The 17,451-nt window shown below is 43.9% G+C and overlaps 1 protein-coding gene across 8 annotated transcripts in view; it reads right to left on the bottom strand.

Annotated features, from left to right (window-relative positions):
- The window catches only part of LOC147206686 (neuronal cell adhesion molecule-like), a 70,933-nt gene that overhangs the window by 13,319 nt on the left and 40,163 nt on the right, over window positions 1-17,451 (bottom strand). For 3 of the 8 annotated variants that reach the window (XM_086108564.1, XM_086108569.1, XM_086108571.1), the window contains exons 3-20: window positions 12,327-12,510; window positions 10,459-10,564; window positions 10,175-10,368; window positions 9,050-9,172; window positions 8,710-8,880; window positions 8,330-8,386; window positions 6,467-6,578; window positions 5,586-5,770; window positions 5,383-5,517; window positions 4,456-4,599; window positions 3,422-3,533; window positions 3,178-3,344; window positions 2,896-3,043; window positions 2,678-2,802; window positions 2,423-2,452; window positions 1,647-1,748; window positions 262-462; window positions 108-178 (exon numbers count right to left, since the gene is read on the bottom strand). In XM_086108564.1, coding sequence (XP_085964690.1) covers window positions 108-178; window positions 262-462; window positions 1,647-1,748; window positions 2,423-2,452; window positions 2,678-2,802; window positions 2,896-3,043; window positions 3,178-3,344; window positions 3,422-3,533; window positions 4,456-4,599; window positions 5,383-5,517; window positions 5,586-5,770; window positions 6,467-6,578; window positions 8,330-8,386; window positions 8,710-8,880; window positions 9,050-9,172; window positions 10,175-10,368; window positions 10,459-10,564; window positions 12,327-12,420 — 2,277 coding nt within the window. In that variant the 5' untranslated portion in view covers window positions 12,421-12,510. The remainder of the gene's footprint in view (window positions 1-107; window positions 179-261; window positions 463-1,646; window positions 1,749-2,422; window positions 2,453-2,677; window positions 2,803-2,895; window positions 3,044-3,177; window positions 3,345-3,421; window positions 3,534-4,455; window positions 4,600-5,382; window positions 5,518-5,585; window positions 5,771-6,466; window positions 6,579-8,329; window positions 8,387-8,709; window positions 8,881-9,049; window positions 9,173-10,174; window positions 10,369-10,458; window positions 10,565-12,326; window positions 12,511-17,451) is intronic. The other 5 variants (XM_086108566.1, XM_086108570.1, XM_086108567.1 and 2 more) reach the window with 3 other exon arrangements.

Genomic DNA, 17,451 nt, shown 5'->3' with positions numbered 1-17,451 from the left:
GAAGAGGTCAACAAAACGTTTATGACGAAAAAGTATCATAATCATAAAATAAGTATGGTACCTTGACTCATGAGTGTCATTTGTTCCTGTACTTTATAAAAAATTACCTTCCATGAAATGACAAGATTGTCATGTTCTGTTCCAAAACCATGTACACTTGTTGGATTCTCATCTGGAGCTTTTAGGAGGGAAAAATACATATACTGTATATATTACACAAGTTCCAGAGAGGAAAAAGATTTCACTCTGGATTTCTAGTACCTGAAGGCTCGGTCTTATACATCTTAGAGGGGAAACTGGGTCGGCTGCTGCCCATGGCATTGACAGCAAGGACTCTAAAGGTGTAGTGAACATAGGGCGACAGCTTCAGGTGAGCTGTGGTCTCGGTACCGGCGACCTCGGTGAGGTTGTGCCAGTGACCTCTGTGGTGGTGAAGCGAGTCCTCATACTGGATCAAAAATTCTGTGTGAAATAATAAATACAACATTTGATCAAATATATAATGTTGGCCGAACACAGATCGTTTTTTTTTTTTACAGTACACAGGCAGGCGCAAATTTAGAGCTGTGCGCTTTGAGTGGAGTGCTAAAAGTGTGGCACGCCATGCTGGACAGCACTGAGGTCTACTGCAAGAGATGCAATGTAATTAAAAAGACCTTGTGACAAGGTCAAAGTGTCCTTGAACAAGACCTCCTGATGCTGCGTCATCACTAGGACTGGTCACCAGTCAATTGCAGGAAGTACAATAAAAAACAGGTCATTAACGAGACAATACAAACAACACATACCGTATCTTCCGCACTATAAGGCACACCTAAAAGCATTCCATTTTCTCAAAAGCCGACAGTGCGCCTTATAATCCGATGCGCCTTATATATGGATCAATATTCTGATTTCTTGGACGTCGTATTTTAAATGTTCTGTAAATCGCTTTGTTACAGACAACCGCTGTAGAAATAAAGCTACATTGTATTGTATTGTATTGCCTTTACTGTAGCTCCATCTAGTGGATGCGTAACGCAACCGCAGCCACTATTGTAGCCATTATATTATGTGAATTATAATGCGGTGCGCCCTATATATGAAAACAGTTTTAAAAGAGGCCATTCATCGAAAGTGCACCTTATACTCTGAAGCGCTATAGTACGGTAGAATACAGTAAATGCTTTCATGACTGACTTGAGTGCGTTTCAAAAAGTTGACAAATTGTAAAGTAGCCCTTTCATCTTTCCATTTTCCTATATTCGGCCCTCAAACTAAAAGGTTTGGACACCTCTAGTATAGAGCATGCGAGAGCAGCAAAACTATATAATGAAAATCTTTTTTTAAGATATGGTGTCTCAACGGTGGGTCAGCAATGTGTTCCCCGTAACGAATGAATTGCTACTGAATTACAATCATAATTTTTAGGAGTAGACGACCGATGGACTCAAGGTTCATGCGTACATAACTTCATTGTGAGATGAAGTCATGTTCATGTTTTTGTTCCATAAACTATTAAGTTAGCTGGCAGACAAACGTGAACAGTGACATTTTGTGGCTCAAAAGCAGAGTTCGGTATTCGGCCAAATTTATCCATTCTGCCCAGTGCAGCATTGGCATGGAAAATAGGAGTTCAGGACATTCGATGCTAAATTCACACTTACTCTCAATAGGACTGTTGTGCTCATCGCCAGGAATCCAGGTGAGTTGAACGCTCCTCTTTTTGTGGTCCGTCAGCTCCAGGTCGGTCGGGGGGTCGGGTCGCTCTGAAGGAAGACACGGCACACGACAACATGTGAGCCAAGGCCAAAGATGCTCGGCGTCGGGTTCATGCCACGAGAAGACACAAATGAAGACTTACCCGCGCGAGCGACGTGTCATGCATATGAATTGATGCATGTCGAGCTTGAGCGATCGCTCAGGATGAGATGGATGTGTTTTCGAGCGATAATGCAGAACGCATGCTCGGATTAAATGAATGATGAGCGCGTTTGACATTTGAAAGCGTTTCAGGTACTGCGACGGCATCACAAATGATCCTCTCTATCCTCGACTCCAACGGGAATACCAATGGCCTTTCTCTTGACACGATGTATCATACAGAATATTCAACCATCCTCTTTCGATAGCGCGTGTCCGCATTAGGGTGGTGGCTAAACTGGAGTCTATCTCGGGCGTTTTGGGGTGGGGTACATCTCAGGGCAGTCTTCAATTAACCGAACAAACATGCAAATAGAGAGCATGCAATCTCCACAAGGAGATTCAAAACCAAACATCCTGAATGTGAGGCAGACATGCTAAGCAAAAGCTGCCCTCATGCAGAACGACGACAATAAATCAATCATCCATTGGCATTCTCAGGAGACACGTGCAGAAAGAAAAATCATCCCAAGACAAAAGTGGAGCATATCTGTAAAGCCACGTGCGCCACAGGCTTTACCGTTGCCAACGGTCGGCGTCGGCGTGGCCTCTGACGGATCCGCGAGCGGGGACGGAATACCAAGTGGAGTGATACGTCAGCCATATTAAAACAAAGATTAGCCGGCGGCAATTCAATATTCATTATTAAGAGTGTAGAGTGTAAAGCATACAGAGAGTAAATCCAATAAGAGCTCTGCAAGTCAACCACCTAGAGGTGGACCTTAAAAAGTTGAGCGAGCAGCGAATGTATCGCGATGTACGGGGGGGCTCGTACCAACGACGGTGAGCTCGGCGCTGGCTGAATCGTGGTCCAGCGTTGTGTTCATGACGCACGTGTATACGCCGCCGTCGCTCTCCATCACGTCGGCGATCGTGAGGCTGCCGGCGTCCACCACAAATCTGCTTCAAGCAATCAATGAAATGTTTTCAGATCAACGGTGACCAGTATGAATAACTTTACCGTCGTCGTTTACATATTGGTCTCATTTTCACCTCTCGTCGTCGGGCAGCTCCCCGTCATCTTTGAGCCACGTCATGGTGGGAACGAGCGAGGGGTCGTGCTTGACTTTGCACTCAAACACAACGGACTTGCCGCGCTGCACCATTCGGTACTCGGGCTGCTTCAGGATGCGGGTCGGTTCTGATGACAGACGAGTTTATGATGCAACCATTACACTCAACTCGCTTTATTTTCGTGGGTCTCAAATTGAAACGAGGGCTCCCACTTGTGGTACTCAGAGTGTGGTAAGAGGCCAAGTCTTGAGCAATGAGTACCTTTGACTTCCAGGTGCACGTGATTCTCATAGATACCGAGAGAATTCCGCGCCGCGCAGGTGTACTTTCCGCTATTCCGAGGCTGAGCCATACGGATTTCCAAAGTGCCGTTGTCGTGCTCCTTATACGTCTCGTCGTCTAGCGTGCCGAAATGACTCTCCTTGAACCTGAGACAGAAGCGCGAATCTCATTGGTGATTTTTCACGGAACATTAGCCATGCCGGTTCAGGGTTCATTAACTCACCAGGTAATTTTGGGGATGGGCGAGCCGAAGGAAGTGCACTCCAGCAGGGCTCGGTGATTCTGGATGACCTGGTAGACTGTGTTGGCCGGCGTCAGCACTCTGGGCGGCTCGGCTGGAAAATGAGGCGCGGTGGTAAATGCGATGCCGCCATTCAATGCGAATGTGTCCGCGTCTGGCTCATTTTGTTATGGGAATGCAAACGGATGGCTTCTGTTTGCAGATGTCTCCTCTGAATTTATCAAGTCACAGCCACATATCCTCGCATATCATTTCCACCAGAAAGTCAATTTAAATGAGTCTGTCGGACCCCCTCACTGCCGCTACAGGCTCCCCACAGGGCTGCGTCCTCTCACCACTGCTTTTCATTCTCGACAATGATGAATGCAGGACTTCGCACCCCAAACTAGTGACGTTTCCTAGCGATGCGGTTCTTCTGTCTGGCTCTACTCAACATCACGGACCTGTTCTACAGCAGTTTTTGGAGTTGTGACGGCTGGAAATGAGTATCAGAAAGGCCAAGGAGGTGGTGGCAAACTCCTCCAGAAGACAGATACGGACGTTAGCTGGAGCTGTCAACACTACCATCCTTGGATAACCAGTTGAGATTTGACCAAAGACTAAAACCCGGGGACTGTCTTCGATAACGATCTGACATTGTCCTCCAACACAGATGTGAGCCTGATGCAGCGCTATTCAAAGATGTACCTGCTAGGGAAGCAGGGTAAAGATTTTTTTTTGACATAGACTCTAATGTGATGAAAGAAGAGTCCTGGTCGATTAATCAATGGCATTATTCGGCAAATAAGATGAAGCGTCACTTTACGCCGCCACCCCGTGTTTTCACGAGCAATCAGAATAGCTAGCTTGGCTAAACCAACTTATTAGCGCTACGTCATTTTGAAGCTTTAAATGTCGATAAGGAGTAGTAGTTGAGTCAACCCGTCGACGAATCGGATCAACCCCCATGAGGATCCCCTCTCCTCCATTTAAATTGGTCCACGGGGATGAATACAGTTTTCTGAATCTGGACTTACACAAGACATTAACAAAGGCGTTGGCCAGGAGGTAGCCGTGTTGGTTGGAGATGTTACACTGGTACACGGCGCTGGATCCCATCTGCACGTCAGTGAAGATGATGGTGTCGTCTTCCACTTTGCGGCTGGGGTCTTTTGGGGCATCTGTTTTCACGGGTGACAGAATATTATGGAACTAGACAAGGCGATTTTCATCACATGTATTACTTTTTCAGACCAAAAGTGCCAACATGTGCTCGTAGCATTTAACTGACAGCGACCGATTTTTGAAAACTCTCAATCGATACATATATAGGGAGTGTATAAAAATTGGCTTTGTTACTCCGTTTTATCATGAGTGCACATTACTATTTCATGAAACATTTTATTATTATTATCATTCAATCTGAATTTAATTTCATCTGTACTTCATTCTGTATTCATGAGTCTACTTTTTTCCTGCACCACCATACTGAATGTATTTTCTCGTTGTTGGCAATGAAACCGGCAAATGACAATGATATATCATTCTAATATGTTTTTCGTACTAAAATACAAATTCCTCAGTGTCGTCCGTGACAAGTGAGGGGTCATTTTCAACACATATATGCTAATAAATGTGGTTCCTGCCTAGTAATATGAGATGCGCGGGTGGAAATTACCACTTAATTAGTCCAAAAATGATTTATTTACTATAAATAATATATCTTTGTTGATCCAACCACACCAGCGGCTTTTACTGACAGGCAGAAGAATTAAATCCTCTTCCACGGGATGGTAGAAGGTAAAATTTAACCGTGCAGCCACTCATACTACATTCCACAGTGAATAAATATATTTGTTAGTAAATTGTGACAACATCGTCATTATTTCGGCATATATCCTTTTTTGGGGGGGGGGGGGGGGTCAGAATTGTTTGGTGTTGCTGTAGAGTGTTTCTTCACTCACTTTCTATGGGGACGCCATTCATGGCCCATTGGATGCTTGGCTTGGGTGTGCCGCTGGCCCTGCACATCAGCACCCCATTCTCTCCCGGGGCCAGGACGAGATTTCTGGGAGCGCCGCCGATCCAGTATGGAGCGGCTGGAACACAGAAGGAAGATTGAATCATAGTGCACGCTACACGGATCATCATGTGGGATGGGACGTACCTTTGACCGTGATCTGAATGGTGTGGTGGACTGAGCCCAGCTGGTTCCTGGCGGTGCACCGGTAGTCGCCCGCGTCTTCCTCCGACACGTTGACAATGCGCAAGATTTTCTGGTGATGCAGGAAAGAGGTGCGCGTGCTTGGGAGCTCGCCGCTCACTTTAGCCCAGGAGATTACAGGAGTGGGGCTTGCATTTAAAAAGTGGAAAAAAGACACATTATTTTGAACTGCTTGTATGGAAAAAGTTGAGTTACCGCAGTTAGCGGGATTCCAATTTGTCAGTTTTTTTTAAGTAATTGATCTTCTTGGAGTTGTCTGATTTTGTGATGAAATGACATCAAAGACGTTTTCAGTAAGTGTGCATTTTTCTTCTCCAAATTAGCCTCTTGATTGCTTAACATGTATTACTTGGAATACAGAAAACATAAAAATTATGATAAAAATGTTTTGCTTGAACCTGGAAACAAAAAAAATATGATCGTACTAAATTCAGAAAAAAAATTGAGGTGTGCCTTTGAGCTTGAGTTCTAAATGTACAATGACAATACAGTCTGCTATTAAAATGAGTTGGACAGCGCTCGTGGTTCATTCGGGAGTGATAATGCTTTGATTGTCCTGACGGTGGTCTCAAAATGTTCCCCACATATTGGGCTCTGCTTCTGAAGTTAAGAAAACGGGCTAGCCAAGAAAAAAGTGAGGCACTAGGAATAGAACAAACGTGCTGATTTCAGCAAGACAATAAAAATCGGGAGCGTAAAGTACGCTATAATTCTCGATCCTTTTGGTATTTTTGACCAATTTGGGCCACAGACACCTTCGTAAGACACTTGGGAATGGTTTCAAATTGTAACCGCAATGCTTCATACGTAAGGGTGATACATACAGGCCTTCCGCAAAGCACTCCATCTCCAGCACCTGACCCCGGAGCACCATTTTGGAGCTGGACGGTTCAGACGGGAGGAGGAACGTGGGCTTCCTCTCATCCACCGGCTCTTCTGCAGTCACACCCACACACACACACACGACTTATGATCACTCTGCGGCTAGGCCAGATGTCACTGGCATCCACAAAGAAGCCAGCGCATCGCACACCACACCTCTAGTCGGACTTTATTACCCGGTATTTGCATTTTCAGGCAAATTAACAGCAAATGATTTTCCCTCTGGAGGGCCACAATGGCGAGTGAAATGAATAAACGCAAATGAGATCAACACTTTCTGATAATAAACCGATAAAGGCGTCATCTGCAGGTGCCGCTTGGCAATAACGCGAGCAATTTAATCCGACATCTCGCGCGCCAAAGGGCGAATAAGAAAGAAAGCGAAGGTCCTGTATAACATGAAAGGAGGACGAAGGGGGGCAGTGGAGTGACAAATTAGACATTTCTTCTCGGTGTGTCCAACATTGTAAAGATGTTATCACAAGGCTCATTCAAGAACTACAAAAGACAAGCAAAGATTTTTGATTGGATGGTGTGTGTGTGTGGGGGGGGGGGGGGCTCGTTTGGAGTGAAGGGTTTACAATAATAAGTTGTTTTAGCCTAGCTAGCTATTCTGATTGCTAGTGTTACAAGGATGTTACAAGTACCTAAAATTAGAGTAGTGAGGAAAAGGCTTGAATTTAAAGGTTGACGGGTTAGTGGGTGGGAGAGTCTGGATCCCATACAGCACAGCGGAAGCTCCAAAGTCGAACGCCCCGATTTTGAATACAAGCACATTTTAACCTCGGTAAGAATTGAAGATGAACTCCATGCGAGGGATTTAGCCTTTTCTTTGGTTTGTGTGGATTTTTTTTTTTGTAAAACAACCAACAAAAAGGAGACCAGCCATAGCAAAGAATGATGATAACCCTTGAACCAGATTGGAAAAAAAAATCATCTAATTCTCACTCAAATTCTCTCAAAGTTGAACAAGATGTTTAAAGCTTAATGTGAAACTAAAGTTGAAGTTTAATGTTAGTTTATTTTTATTGTTTCCTTTTTATGAGATGAAAAATTATTCATTGACAACGGGGGAAAAAAAGACAAATCCGTTTGTTTTCATAAGTTACTGGAATTTTCATAAAAAGGAATCTTTAGCCGATTTTATTTAATTTGCTTTGCACATGCTATTGCTCAAATATTACGATTTCTAAAGCAGTGACATTTAAGAGCTCTGTATTTGGATACATATAACAACAACAAAAATAACATGTTGAAAGAGAATTTAAATATACTGTAGTAGTCACGTGGTAGGCGTGTGCCTTCAAGGAACATGGCTTAATGAGTGACATCAGGACCTGGAGTCATTTAGCATGTGTGTGAGCGTCTGAGTGTGAGTGGTGGCCAACAGCAGCTGCGATTCTTCTTATTTGGTATTGGTATGTTAAGGGAATTAAAGTGCTTCAATTGCTTATTGTGCGCCTGCCGACATCTCTTGAGTAGCGGTTGATCAGAAACTTGCTTGTCACTCAAATTTTGCCCCGCAACCCAAAGCACAAATATCAACCAAGTAACTAAAGAATTCAGAAGTTGGGCGCCCATAAGTCAAGGTAAATATGATTCGAGTGAGACTTAAAGCTTTGCCTGCAAAATACAAATGAATTTCTATGGGAACAGTTTTTCATTTGAACAACTAGCGAGTCAACCGGCATCATGGAGCGGATTGTGTTCAACTTTGGAGGTTCCGCTGCGGTTTAAGGCGGGTGGGGGGGGGGGGGGGGGGACACCGGGAGAAAGGCAGGGAGTGGTAATTTGCCGTAACTCACCACTAAATAAATCAGTGTCATTGTAAAAAGCTTCCATTGTATCATTGATCGCGTCCACTGAAACACAACAAAACAAGCATTCAAACAAGCCAGCACTTGGACATGCTTTGTAATGAAAAAAATAATAATAATAAAATAAAAACGGGGATGGAGCAGATGAGGAACGATCATGCTCCGGCCAATAACAGCAGGCTTTGTCGCTCGCAGCGGACCAGACACCCGGCAGCTGCGACAATATGTCTTTTCGGTCCGTCGGCGAGTCGGCCTCTGGCGTCTCCGAGGATGGAGTCGGAGATAGGAAAACGTGGCTTCCCTCCTACGTCGCCGTCTAACCGTCGGGCAAGCCGCGCGCAGTGCGCGTCAAGGTGGGCGCCACTTACGGTTGAGGACCTTGACGGCGATGGGCTGCTTCTGCTGGATGGTCTGCGTGTGCGGGAAACGGGCGTAGCAGATGTAGTCGTTCCTGGAGTCCTCGCGAAGCACGTTGGAGAAGTAAAGGTCTCCGTTCAACGACTGGGACACCCTGTTGCTTTGGGGCAACCGCTGGAAGTCTGATGTGGAGACACCCCATCACAGCAGTGAGACTTAACTGGACATTTGCCATTACGTTCGTCTTTCTTAAATTATTCGTCAGGGTCCACATGTAGGGAAACATTTCATATGAAGCCCATTTGCACAATCTCAGCGTGTGACGTCGCATATGTGTGTGTAGAAGTTTACTGTTGTCCATCCAGAAGACAATCGGGGGAGGAAAGCCAGCGGGAGGTCGACATGGCAACACCAAGAACACGCCCTCCTGAATGACGATTGGCTTGAGCTTCTCTTTGGACCACAAAGGCGACCCTGGAGTGGTTTAAAACACACAAAAAATATGTCAAAATACGCCAGGGCTGTAAATTTACTATTAAAACAATATCAGGAAAAAAACATTTGGGCTTGGGGCGTCATTATACCGAAGTGGAAAGTGCGTCACTTTCACTCCATGAAAGATCTTGCTCATGAGGTGAGGATGATCATGACAAAATTCAGGGAGCAGTCTCAAAATACAAAATTAACAGTTGGTAACACACAACGGCGTAATCTGAGAGTTATCGTACGGGTCGGCCTTAAATTTGCCGGTCAAAGTCAAAATGAGGTAAAAAAAAAAAAAAAGATTTGGAGCCAATTTCCATTTTCAGCAAAAGGCCAAAATTCGTGGCGACAAAATTTGAAAAATAAAAACTCAGAATTTTGTGGATTATTTTTGTCAATCTGAAACAACAGACAATCTTTGCTTTAGAATTCGACCCAAAGTTTCCTCAGCATATCCTAAAAAGTTCAATGAAAACTTAAACAAGTAATGAACTCCCAATAGGTTTCTCGACAGGAAATGAAATTTTCCAAAATTTTTAAAGAACCGAAATGTTAAACTTTCACCTATATTTGTTTTAATTCTAACCATAACAAAAAAGGTGCAGAGACTTCAGCATCTCTTATAAAGGTGAGTAAAAATGTGTCGAAATATTTCCCTCACGTTAACAGTTTTAACCCTTTCAGGGACAGCGGTTACTTCAGTGGACAGCTTATCTTGTTATCAGGTTACAGGTTATTAGTGGTGCATGAAAAGGGTTAATTTTATTTTTTTTTCCAGAAAGTCGAATGCCGATATTTGTGAAAAAGTTGAACATCGGCGCCGATAATCGGCCCGGCCGGTAGTCGGTCTAGCGCTAGTGTTTGGTGCAATATTGCATTTCAGGGATGCCCTTAAGATGGAAAATTCAACTTCAGTGTTTTGGAAAAGAAAACACACGTTTAGTCTGAAGACAAAAAAAGAAGATAATGGATGGAAAGCCTCGAGAGACTTACTGGGTTGGCGCAGCACGATGTCATTGGAGACGGCGGTCCCGTGTTTGTTCCTGGCCGTGCACTGGTACGTGCCCTCGTAGTGTTCCGCCCGCTCCCTGCTGATGTCCACCACCAATGTTCCCGAATGGGCCCTCATGTGCACGTTGGGGTGCTGCTCCAGGTCAAAGTGGGTGCCGTTTCTCGTCCAGGAAAAACTGAGCAGCCACGTAAAAGAATTGAATTTTTGGGAGGTATTTTTGTCGTTGTAAAAATCTACTCGCACACTCAGATAAAGAGATCCTTACCTGGGATGAGGCTTCCCTTTAGCCTCACAGTGGATGATAATGTTCTCCCGGGGGTCGATGATGTAATCCTTGGGGGACTGGTGTGTGATAGTGGGGGGCTGCGGCACTAAAAAAAAAAATAAATGAACAGAGAAAGACTTGACCTTGACCTTCATCGCAGAGAGGGCCATTCAACCACACTGACACATGCCATAGAAGCGCTCTCAATTCACTACCTGCGTAAACAAAAAAAAAAAAAAAAGGCATGCAGAACGCAAATGACTGGCTTGGAGCAGTGCCATGATGCAAAAGCTTGTAAACTCATGCCAACGGATGGATCGCCACTTGAAACAGAACCCAAAGCTAGCATGCAGCACATCAGGTTTCCACTGCAAAGCACACCAAAAATTATTCTTCCAAAACGGCATCAAATCCTCAAAAGCACAACAAAAACGGCCGCTTTGTCCACGTCACGCTTACTTGGGACTTACATCTTTCCAGAACTTTTCCCCGAAAGAATCAGCAATAAATCACAATAAAGAGAACCAAACGTTAGTGTGGAAACGATGCAATCTCTCCATCTTGCAGTTGGGAGAGTTATGACTTAATGAATCCTGCAAAGTGGTTCTCCAATGGCGATAGTCAATAAATGGAATAGCTAAAAAAAAAAAACAAGCACTATCCAACTGTTGATCTGGAAAACTAACACACAAGAAAATGCATATTTGGAGGTGTCAATTGATCACGTCAATTGCGAATAATTTAGCGCATTATGTTGTTTTAATCGCGTTAATTTAATTTTAATCTCTAACTTTATTGTTTCTGTAGATGGGTTGTCTTTTTATAATATCCCTTTTCATGTGTTGGCTTCCTGTGTTCGAGTAGTTGAGGGTGGAGAAACAACAGTCAGTCACAGCCTGAAGCGGACATTGGCTGTCATTATGTTTGGGCTTGTTTAGCATACGCTGATTGGCTCCCATTGGAGTTGGGCGGGCTAAATTAGCAGCGGTGAGGAGAGGGGAGGTGAAAATGGAGGAGCATGTGAGAGTTGTTTTCTCTATTATTCATTCATCTTAATGTCCCAGTTGTGTATCAACCACGATAATGGACCCTTATGTGTGTTGTCATGATTTTTTTTTTTTTGCATGCCTAAAGATGAATAAAAACACTTGAGAAAAAAAAATCCTGATTTTATAATGATGTAGATCATCATTATTTCTGCACGAAAGGGTTAAAAAAATGTTTGGTCACGAACATTATAAGAGATAAATCGTAATGTATTCTCATATAACAGACATTTTTGTTGAGTACCGTTATATATTTTGACATTGAATTACAATTCGATGTCAATTTTTTTTCCAAGTTACCGTATTTTCCGCACTAAAGGGCGCACCTAAAAGCCTTCCAATTTAACAGTGCGCCTTAAAATCGGATGCGCCTTGTGTACGGTCATTACGGTAATATTTCGACCCCAAAATGGCTCCTTGCTCGACACAACGCAGAGTTCAAACTTAAGGCGATCGGGTTACGCAGTTGAACACGGTAATAGATCAGCAGCAAGAGAGTTCAATGTTAACGAGTCAATGCTAGAACTTGCTGTTAGTTCAGTGAACCGTGTCGCTGCTTTATTAAATAAGTTTTACTGACATTTCATCGTTCTGTTGCCGTTTCCTTGAGCGTAGCTCCATCTAGTGGATGCATTGTAGATTGTGTCTTATAATGCGGTGTGCCCCCATGTATGAAAAAAAATTACAAAATATGCCATTCATTGAAGGTGTGCCTCATAATCCAGTGCGCCTTTTAGTGTGGAAAATACGGTATTTGTATTCCATTTCACGTCTATTAATTGACACCCGTCTCATGCTGCGTGCTTGGTTGTGTCGTCTTACGATCGAGCGGGACCTCCAACGCCGCCGCCAGCGGCAGCAGCAGCAGCAGCGGCAGCAGCAAGTCCGGCTCGCCCATCCTCCTCCTCGTCATCATCAGCGTGCGACGCCAAGGTCTGCTACCGAGTTGCCCCGCCTCTCCCTGCTCAGTCACGCGGTCGAGAGGACACGTGTGCGCTGACTCACGCTACAAGGACAAAAGACAAAACAAAACAAAAAACAACAACAACAACACATTAGAGGGAGAGAGAGAAAGAGAGTCATCTCTGCAAGAGTGGAAACAGATCAATGGTCATGCATCGCAGATAATGGGGTGCTCAGGCGAGGTGCCAACATGAGCTTTCATTACTCAGTTGGTCCACAAGCCATCAGTCAGTCCTCTGTGCCATATTGATACACACTCACTCACGCACACAAATGACCTGAACATTTGGAGGCAAGTTCCACACACAGATTTTCCGCATACGACCTCCTTTTATGTTATCGTTAAAGTACAATGAAGAAAAAAAAAAGATCATGGTGAGTATGAGTATCAATGTCTTAGTATCGGAGTATATTTTGAGTCTGAGTACAGAAGCACAGATTCACTTGCATATTGACCAACGAGTTGCATTTTTTTTTTTTTTTTGCAACAGAGTGTGAGCGCCTGGTCTTGCATGCCTATTACGCTGTCATGTATGTGTGAACATGGGAAAAAAAACATTTCAAAAATCCGTGTTGGGGAAATGCAAACGATTATGTATTCCCTGTCCACATTAACGCACAACCCAAATATCAGAGCACATAGCGAGCAATTATTCAAAGCGATACCATCGGTATAATTTCTTATTTGCATAGCTTGTGAAGCTTGAAAACTGAAATCGAGAGTCATATTCCGGCCCGCTTTTATCTCTCTTTTAAAGCCATTGCCACCGAACGGAAAAAGTCATCACGAGGGCAGACGCACTTATTTTTCTAATCGCATCAGCACACATTGAACTTTACGGTCCGCTAAAAGAAGAAATAAAAATTGGTCTGTCAGACACGAAGCAGAGCTGCGGAAGGTCCGATAGTGGTTGGAGGGAGCTTTTTATTTACTTATTTATTTTTCTGGTCTGTGACGAGAGGCCCTGACAGCCAAACAAGTTGGCCCCCCGTCTGGACCTTCCTTTGGGCGACTGACTTGTTTGTTCGTGCTGCCCTTGGGTCATGATGGAAGAGAACGAGGCCGCAGCCCCCTGGCTTCCTTCGGGAGAGCGCGCGCATGTGCATGTGTGTGTGTGTGTGTGTGTGTGTGTGCTTCGGGCTGAGGGTGTGAGCCAATCACACCGCTGTGTAGTATCACAAAGTAGAGGCTGAAAGGCGAGACCAAATCCGATTTTCATCACAAATGACAGTGGAACAGCCAAAGTTGAACATAATGCAAGAGGCTTGCTGACTTCAATTTTTTTTTTTTTTTGGGCAAGAGATTTGCGAACCACTTCTTCACCATGCTGCTTGAATTTACGCTGCTGCACACTGCATGCAAAGAGAAATGTGAAGGGCACCGGCGTTTGTTAGTTTAGTAACGTGCCTTCTCAGAAAATGAGGCTCGAACTGATCTTGTTGGCTAGAAAAGCAGAAATCAGCCATGCACTGTAAAATAGCCATTGGAAATGCCTGCATTGTAAAGAAAAAGGGCTAATTAGGAATAAAAGTGTTAATTATAAATGCGGAGGTGATGCCTAGCATGGTGATTCTTATCTGGAAAGCTTCCAGGGGCAGATTCATTTCGCAATTTAATGAGCTGAGGAGGCTCCGCGTCAGCCGGCCGCCTTAGACGTCCGTGCGCGTGCGTGTACGCGTGCTCTAATTATCCCCGCGAGCCGCGATGATACGGGGGCCCAACACCTCACATCGCCTCACCCAGGAGGATCTCAGTAGTACTCGAAAGATGAAGAACCAAGCGCTCGCAAGTACGGAACAATGAGAAATATGAATCATGTACACGCTTGGCTGTGTTGAAATTGAAGCGGCGTAATGTCGAGGGGCGGTGACTTCGCACATCTTCATGGGAAAAGTGCATGTTGATATGTGGTGAAAATTCGACATCATATGAAAACAGATGGCGGAAAAGCAGAAAAGTCAATATCGCTAACAGCCCCGTTGAGAGTGTTCCGCCAAAAGCTGTCAGACGGCCGATAACATCAGGGAGGAAATCTTTGCACTGACAGGCCAATATTTTTTGTTCCCTCCCAAATCAAATGTGCCGCTGATTCACATCTCCAGATCAGCACATCATTTAGAACTTGCACAGCAAGTCGTTTTTTTTCCGTGTACAAGACTGCATTGCTGGGTAATTAAAAACACACACACACATACATTATATATACAGTACATATATATATATACAGTATACACATATACTGTATATATTTGTTGTCGTATGAATTTTTATTTTGCTGCATGTCCAGCACTTTGTATACAGCGGTGATTGTTTTAAAGTGCTCTATAAACAGTTGAGAATGTATGTGTGTGAGTGTGTGTGTGTCTGATGACATCTTTAAAGTTTATTTTTGAAAGCGAGCACAGAAGGGCTTAGCCATTAAAAAATAATAATAATAATAAGTGCTGGGGGCGGGGGGAGACCAGGTTCACCGTGCAAGCCTGCTGTGCCAAATGGAGGTCAATGCTTGAATACAGAAGTGGAACATTTTGTTGGAAAAAAAAGCCTTTGCAACAATGAGGCCATCATGTAAAGTTGATTTCGAGTCCAACGGGTACTTTGACGGCAAATGTCTGAATCTTCTGACGGAAAATGACAAAAGAAAAAAAAAGTGGAAAAGACTTCAAGAGCTTGCCTTATTCATTGCAAATCATTTTGTTTTGTTTTTTTGTTTGAAATTATTTATATCCCTGCTCCATTGTACTACTTTGAGGGAACACGGTCGTTTGCACTATTTCTAGAAAAAACAAGCCTTAAAATCCTAATTTGATAACCGAGCCTTGACCTGGAACCTGAATTTGAATCCCTTACCCTGGTTTGAAACCTTAACCTTTGTGTGAAACTCTAATTTGAAACCCTTACCCTTGTCTACTCCTGAGTTTTCAACCTGAATCATGTGTTCAAACCGTACTTTGAAACCGCAATGTGTAGCCAGAGTGCGACTTTGACAAAGGCCTCTCCCGGGGCCCCTTGTCGGTGACACAATGGAAATCCCTCAGTGCGCCTACGCCACAGTCTTCTCATTAGCTTTTATAATTGGGGAGTGGTATGCAAATAATTGGTGTGGTTAACATATGAATCGGGGCTCCTGTTGTCGGGGCCACCACCTTTCATTTGCACTGTAAATTGCCAGAAGATCGAGTGGGCGCTTTAATTCATCGCATCTGTTGTGAATATGTCGTTTGAGAAGAGATTCAAAAGGGAGTGACTATTAAAAAGCTGAGCTTTGTCAAATAGAGGGGATAGAGAAAGGGAACTGGAATGCAGGCCAACAAGTTCGGCACTGATTTTGTCCGAACAGGCCTAAGTCGATGGTTGGTGGAACCTGTGAGGCGTTTCAAATGACCCGAACGTAGCGATGCATGCAACATTGTCCCGAGTCAAGCATTCTGATGTCTGCCCCTGGGCCACCAGGGGGCACTATATTAAAGACAGAGACACACACAGAAGAGTTGCACAAGTAATACATGAAACTACTGTAATATTAGTCTTTATTTTAAATACATCCCGTATTTTCCACACTAAAAGAGGCACACCTTCATTGAATGCCCTATTTTGTAATTCTTTTTTCATATATGGGACGCACCGCACAATAAGACGCAATCTACAATGCATCCACTAGATGGAGCTTCGCTCAAGGAAATGCCAACAGAACACTACACTTCACCCTGATTTATGTAGCGATGATCAGATGTCAGTAGAACTTATTTAATAAAGCAGCGACACAGTTCACTTAACCAACAGCAAGTTATAACATTGACTCGTTAACGTCGAACTCTCTTGCCGCTGCTCTATTTCCGTGTTCAACTGCGAAACCGATCGCCTTAAGTTGGAACTGTGCGTTGTCAGCATGTCTCCAGCAAGGAGCCATTTTGGGGTTGACATATTACCGTCATGACCTTACACGAGGCGCATCGAATTTTAAGGCGCGCTGTGAGCTTTTAAGAAAATGGAAGGCTTTTAGGTGCGACTTTTAGTGCGGAAAATACGCACTAAAAGTATAAGAAGAAGAAGAATAAATATGATAAAGATTATGATAATAATAATGCATTCAATGAATTGATTTCTGCAATGATTTGTTGCATACAGATGTCGTATTTAAGATAATAATAAGAATAAGAAACCCTTTATTCGTCACACAATGGAGAAATTCCCAATTTGCAGCAGCAAAGTTATGAAAAGAAGAAAGTAGAAGTATAGGAGGTGCTGTGAAGGTCAGCGAATTTATGAATGGAATACAATGGCCTCCATCACAACCGATCGGCAGAGCACAAAATCTGTCAGCATGCGTCTCAATTCTATTCACCAAAATCTCATGACACCACCCGCACCGAAACTTAGACCGACTTGAAGGCGTTGTTAGGGGCGAGTCTATTTTCTATTACCAAATTGTCAGATGCCTCAACATCTTCAGGGTGTTAAATACCAGAGTTTCCCTTTCGTATATGTTCCATCATGTATGATTATTTGTTTTAATTACGCAGCGTCCCTGTAATAACCATGTTTGCGAAAACCATTACCCACACACAAAAAAAGGGATTGAACTACAGATAAAAGTGTCATTTCTGTAGGCTTGACAGCAGTATAAACTCGGATTATGTCCTTCAAGTCTATTACAGGACTTAAAGGAAGCCCCTGGCACTCTGATTATCCATTTTTAAAAATATTCCGTGTTTCTGGCATTGAATCGTTTCGGAATTAACAATCCACTCTTGATGCTAGTGAGCATCTGCGATTGTGTGTCCAGCATTTAGTTTGCTCTTGAGAGTCATTGGTATTCACAAAGCCGCCCCCCCCCCCCCCCCCCCAATGTTGGCCAGAATACTCCGGGATTCGCTTTGCCTTCTCTGGCACCCTGGACAATAATTGCCGCGGCTACTTTCTGGAGGCGGCGGACGCTCTTTAGCATGCAGATTGAAACAACATCACTTGGCCGGGACGGCG

Source organism: Hippocampus guttulatus, chromosome 4 (assembly GCF_054856545.1).
Source record: "Hippocampus guttulatus isolate MCC_2025c chromosome 4, RoL_Hgut_1.0, whole genome shotgun sequence".
NCBI lineage: Eukaryota > Metazoa > Chordata > Actinopteri > Syngnathiformes > Syngnathidae > Hippocampus > Hippocampus guttulatus.
Note: the sequence above shows the minus strand (reverse complement) of the source record. Positions and strands in the feature narration are given on the sequence as shown.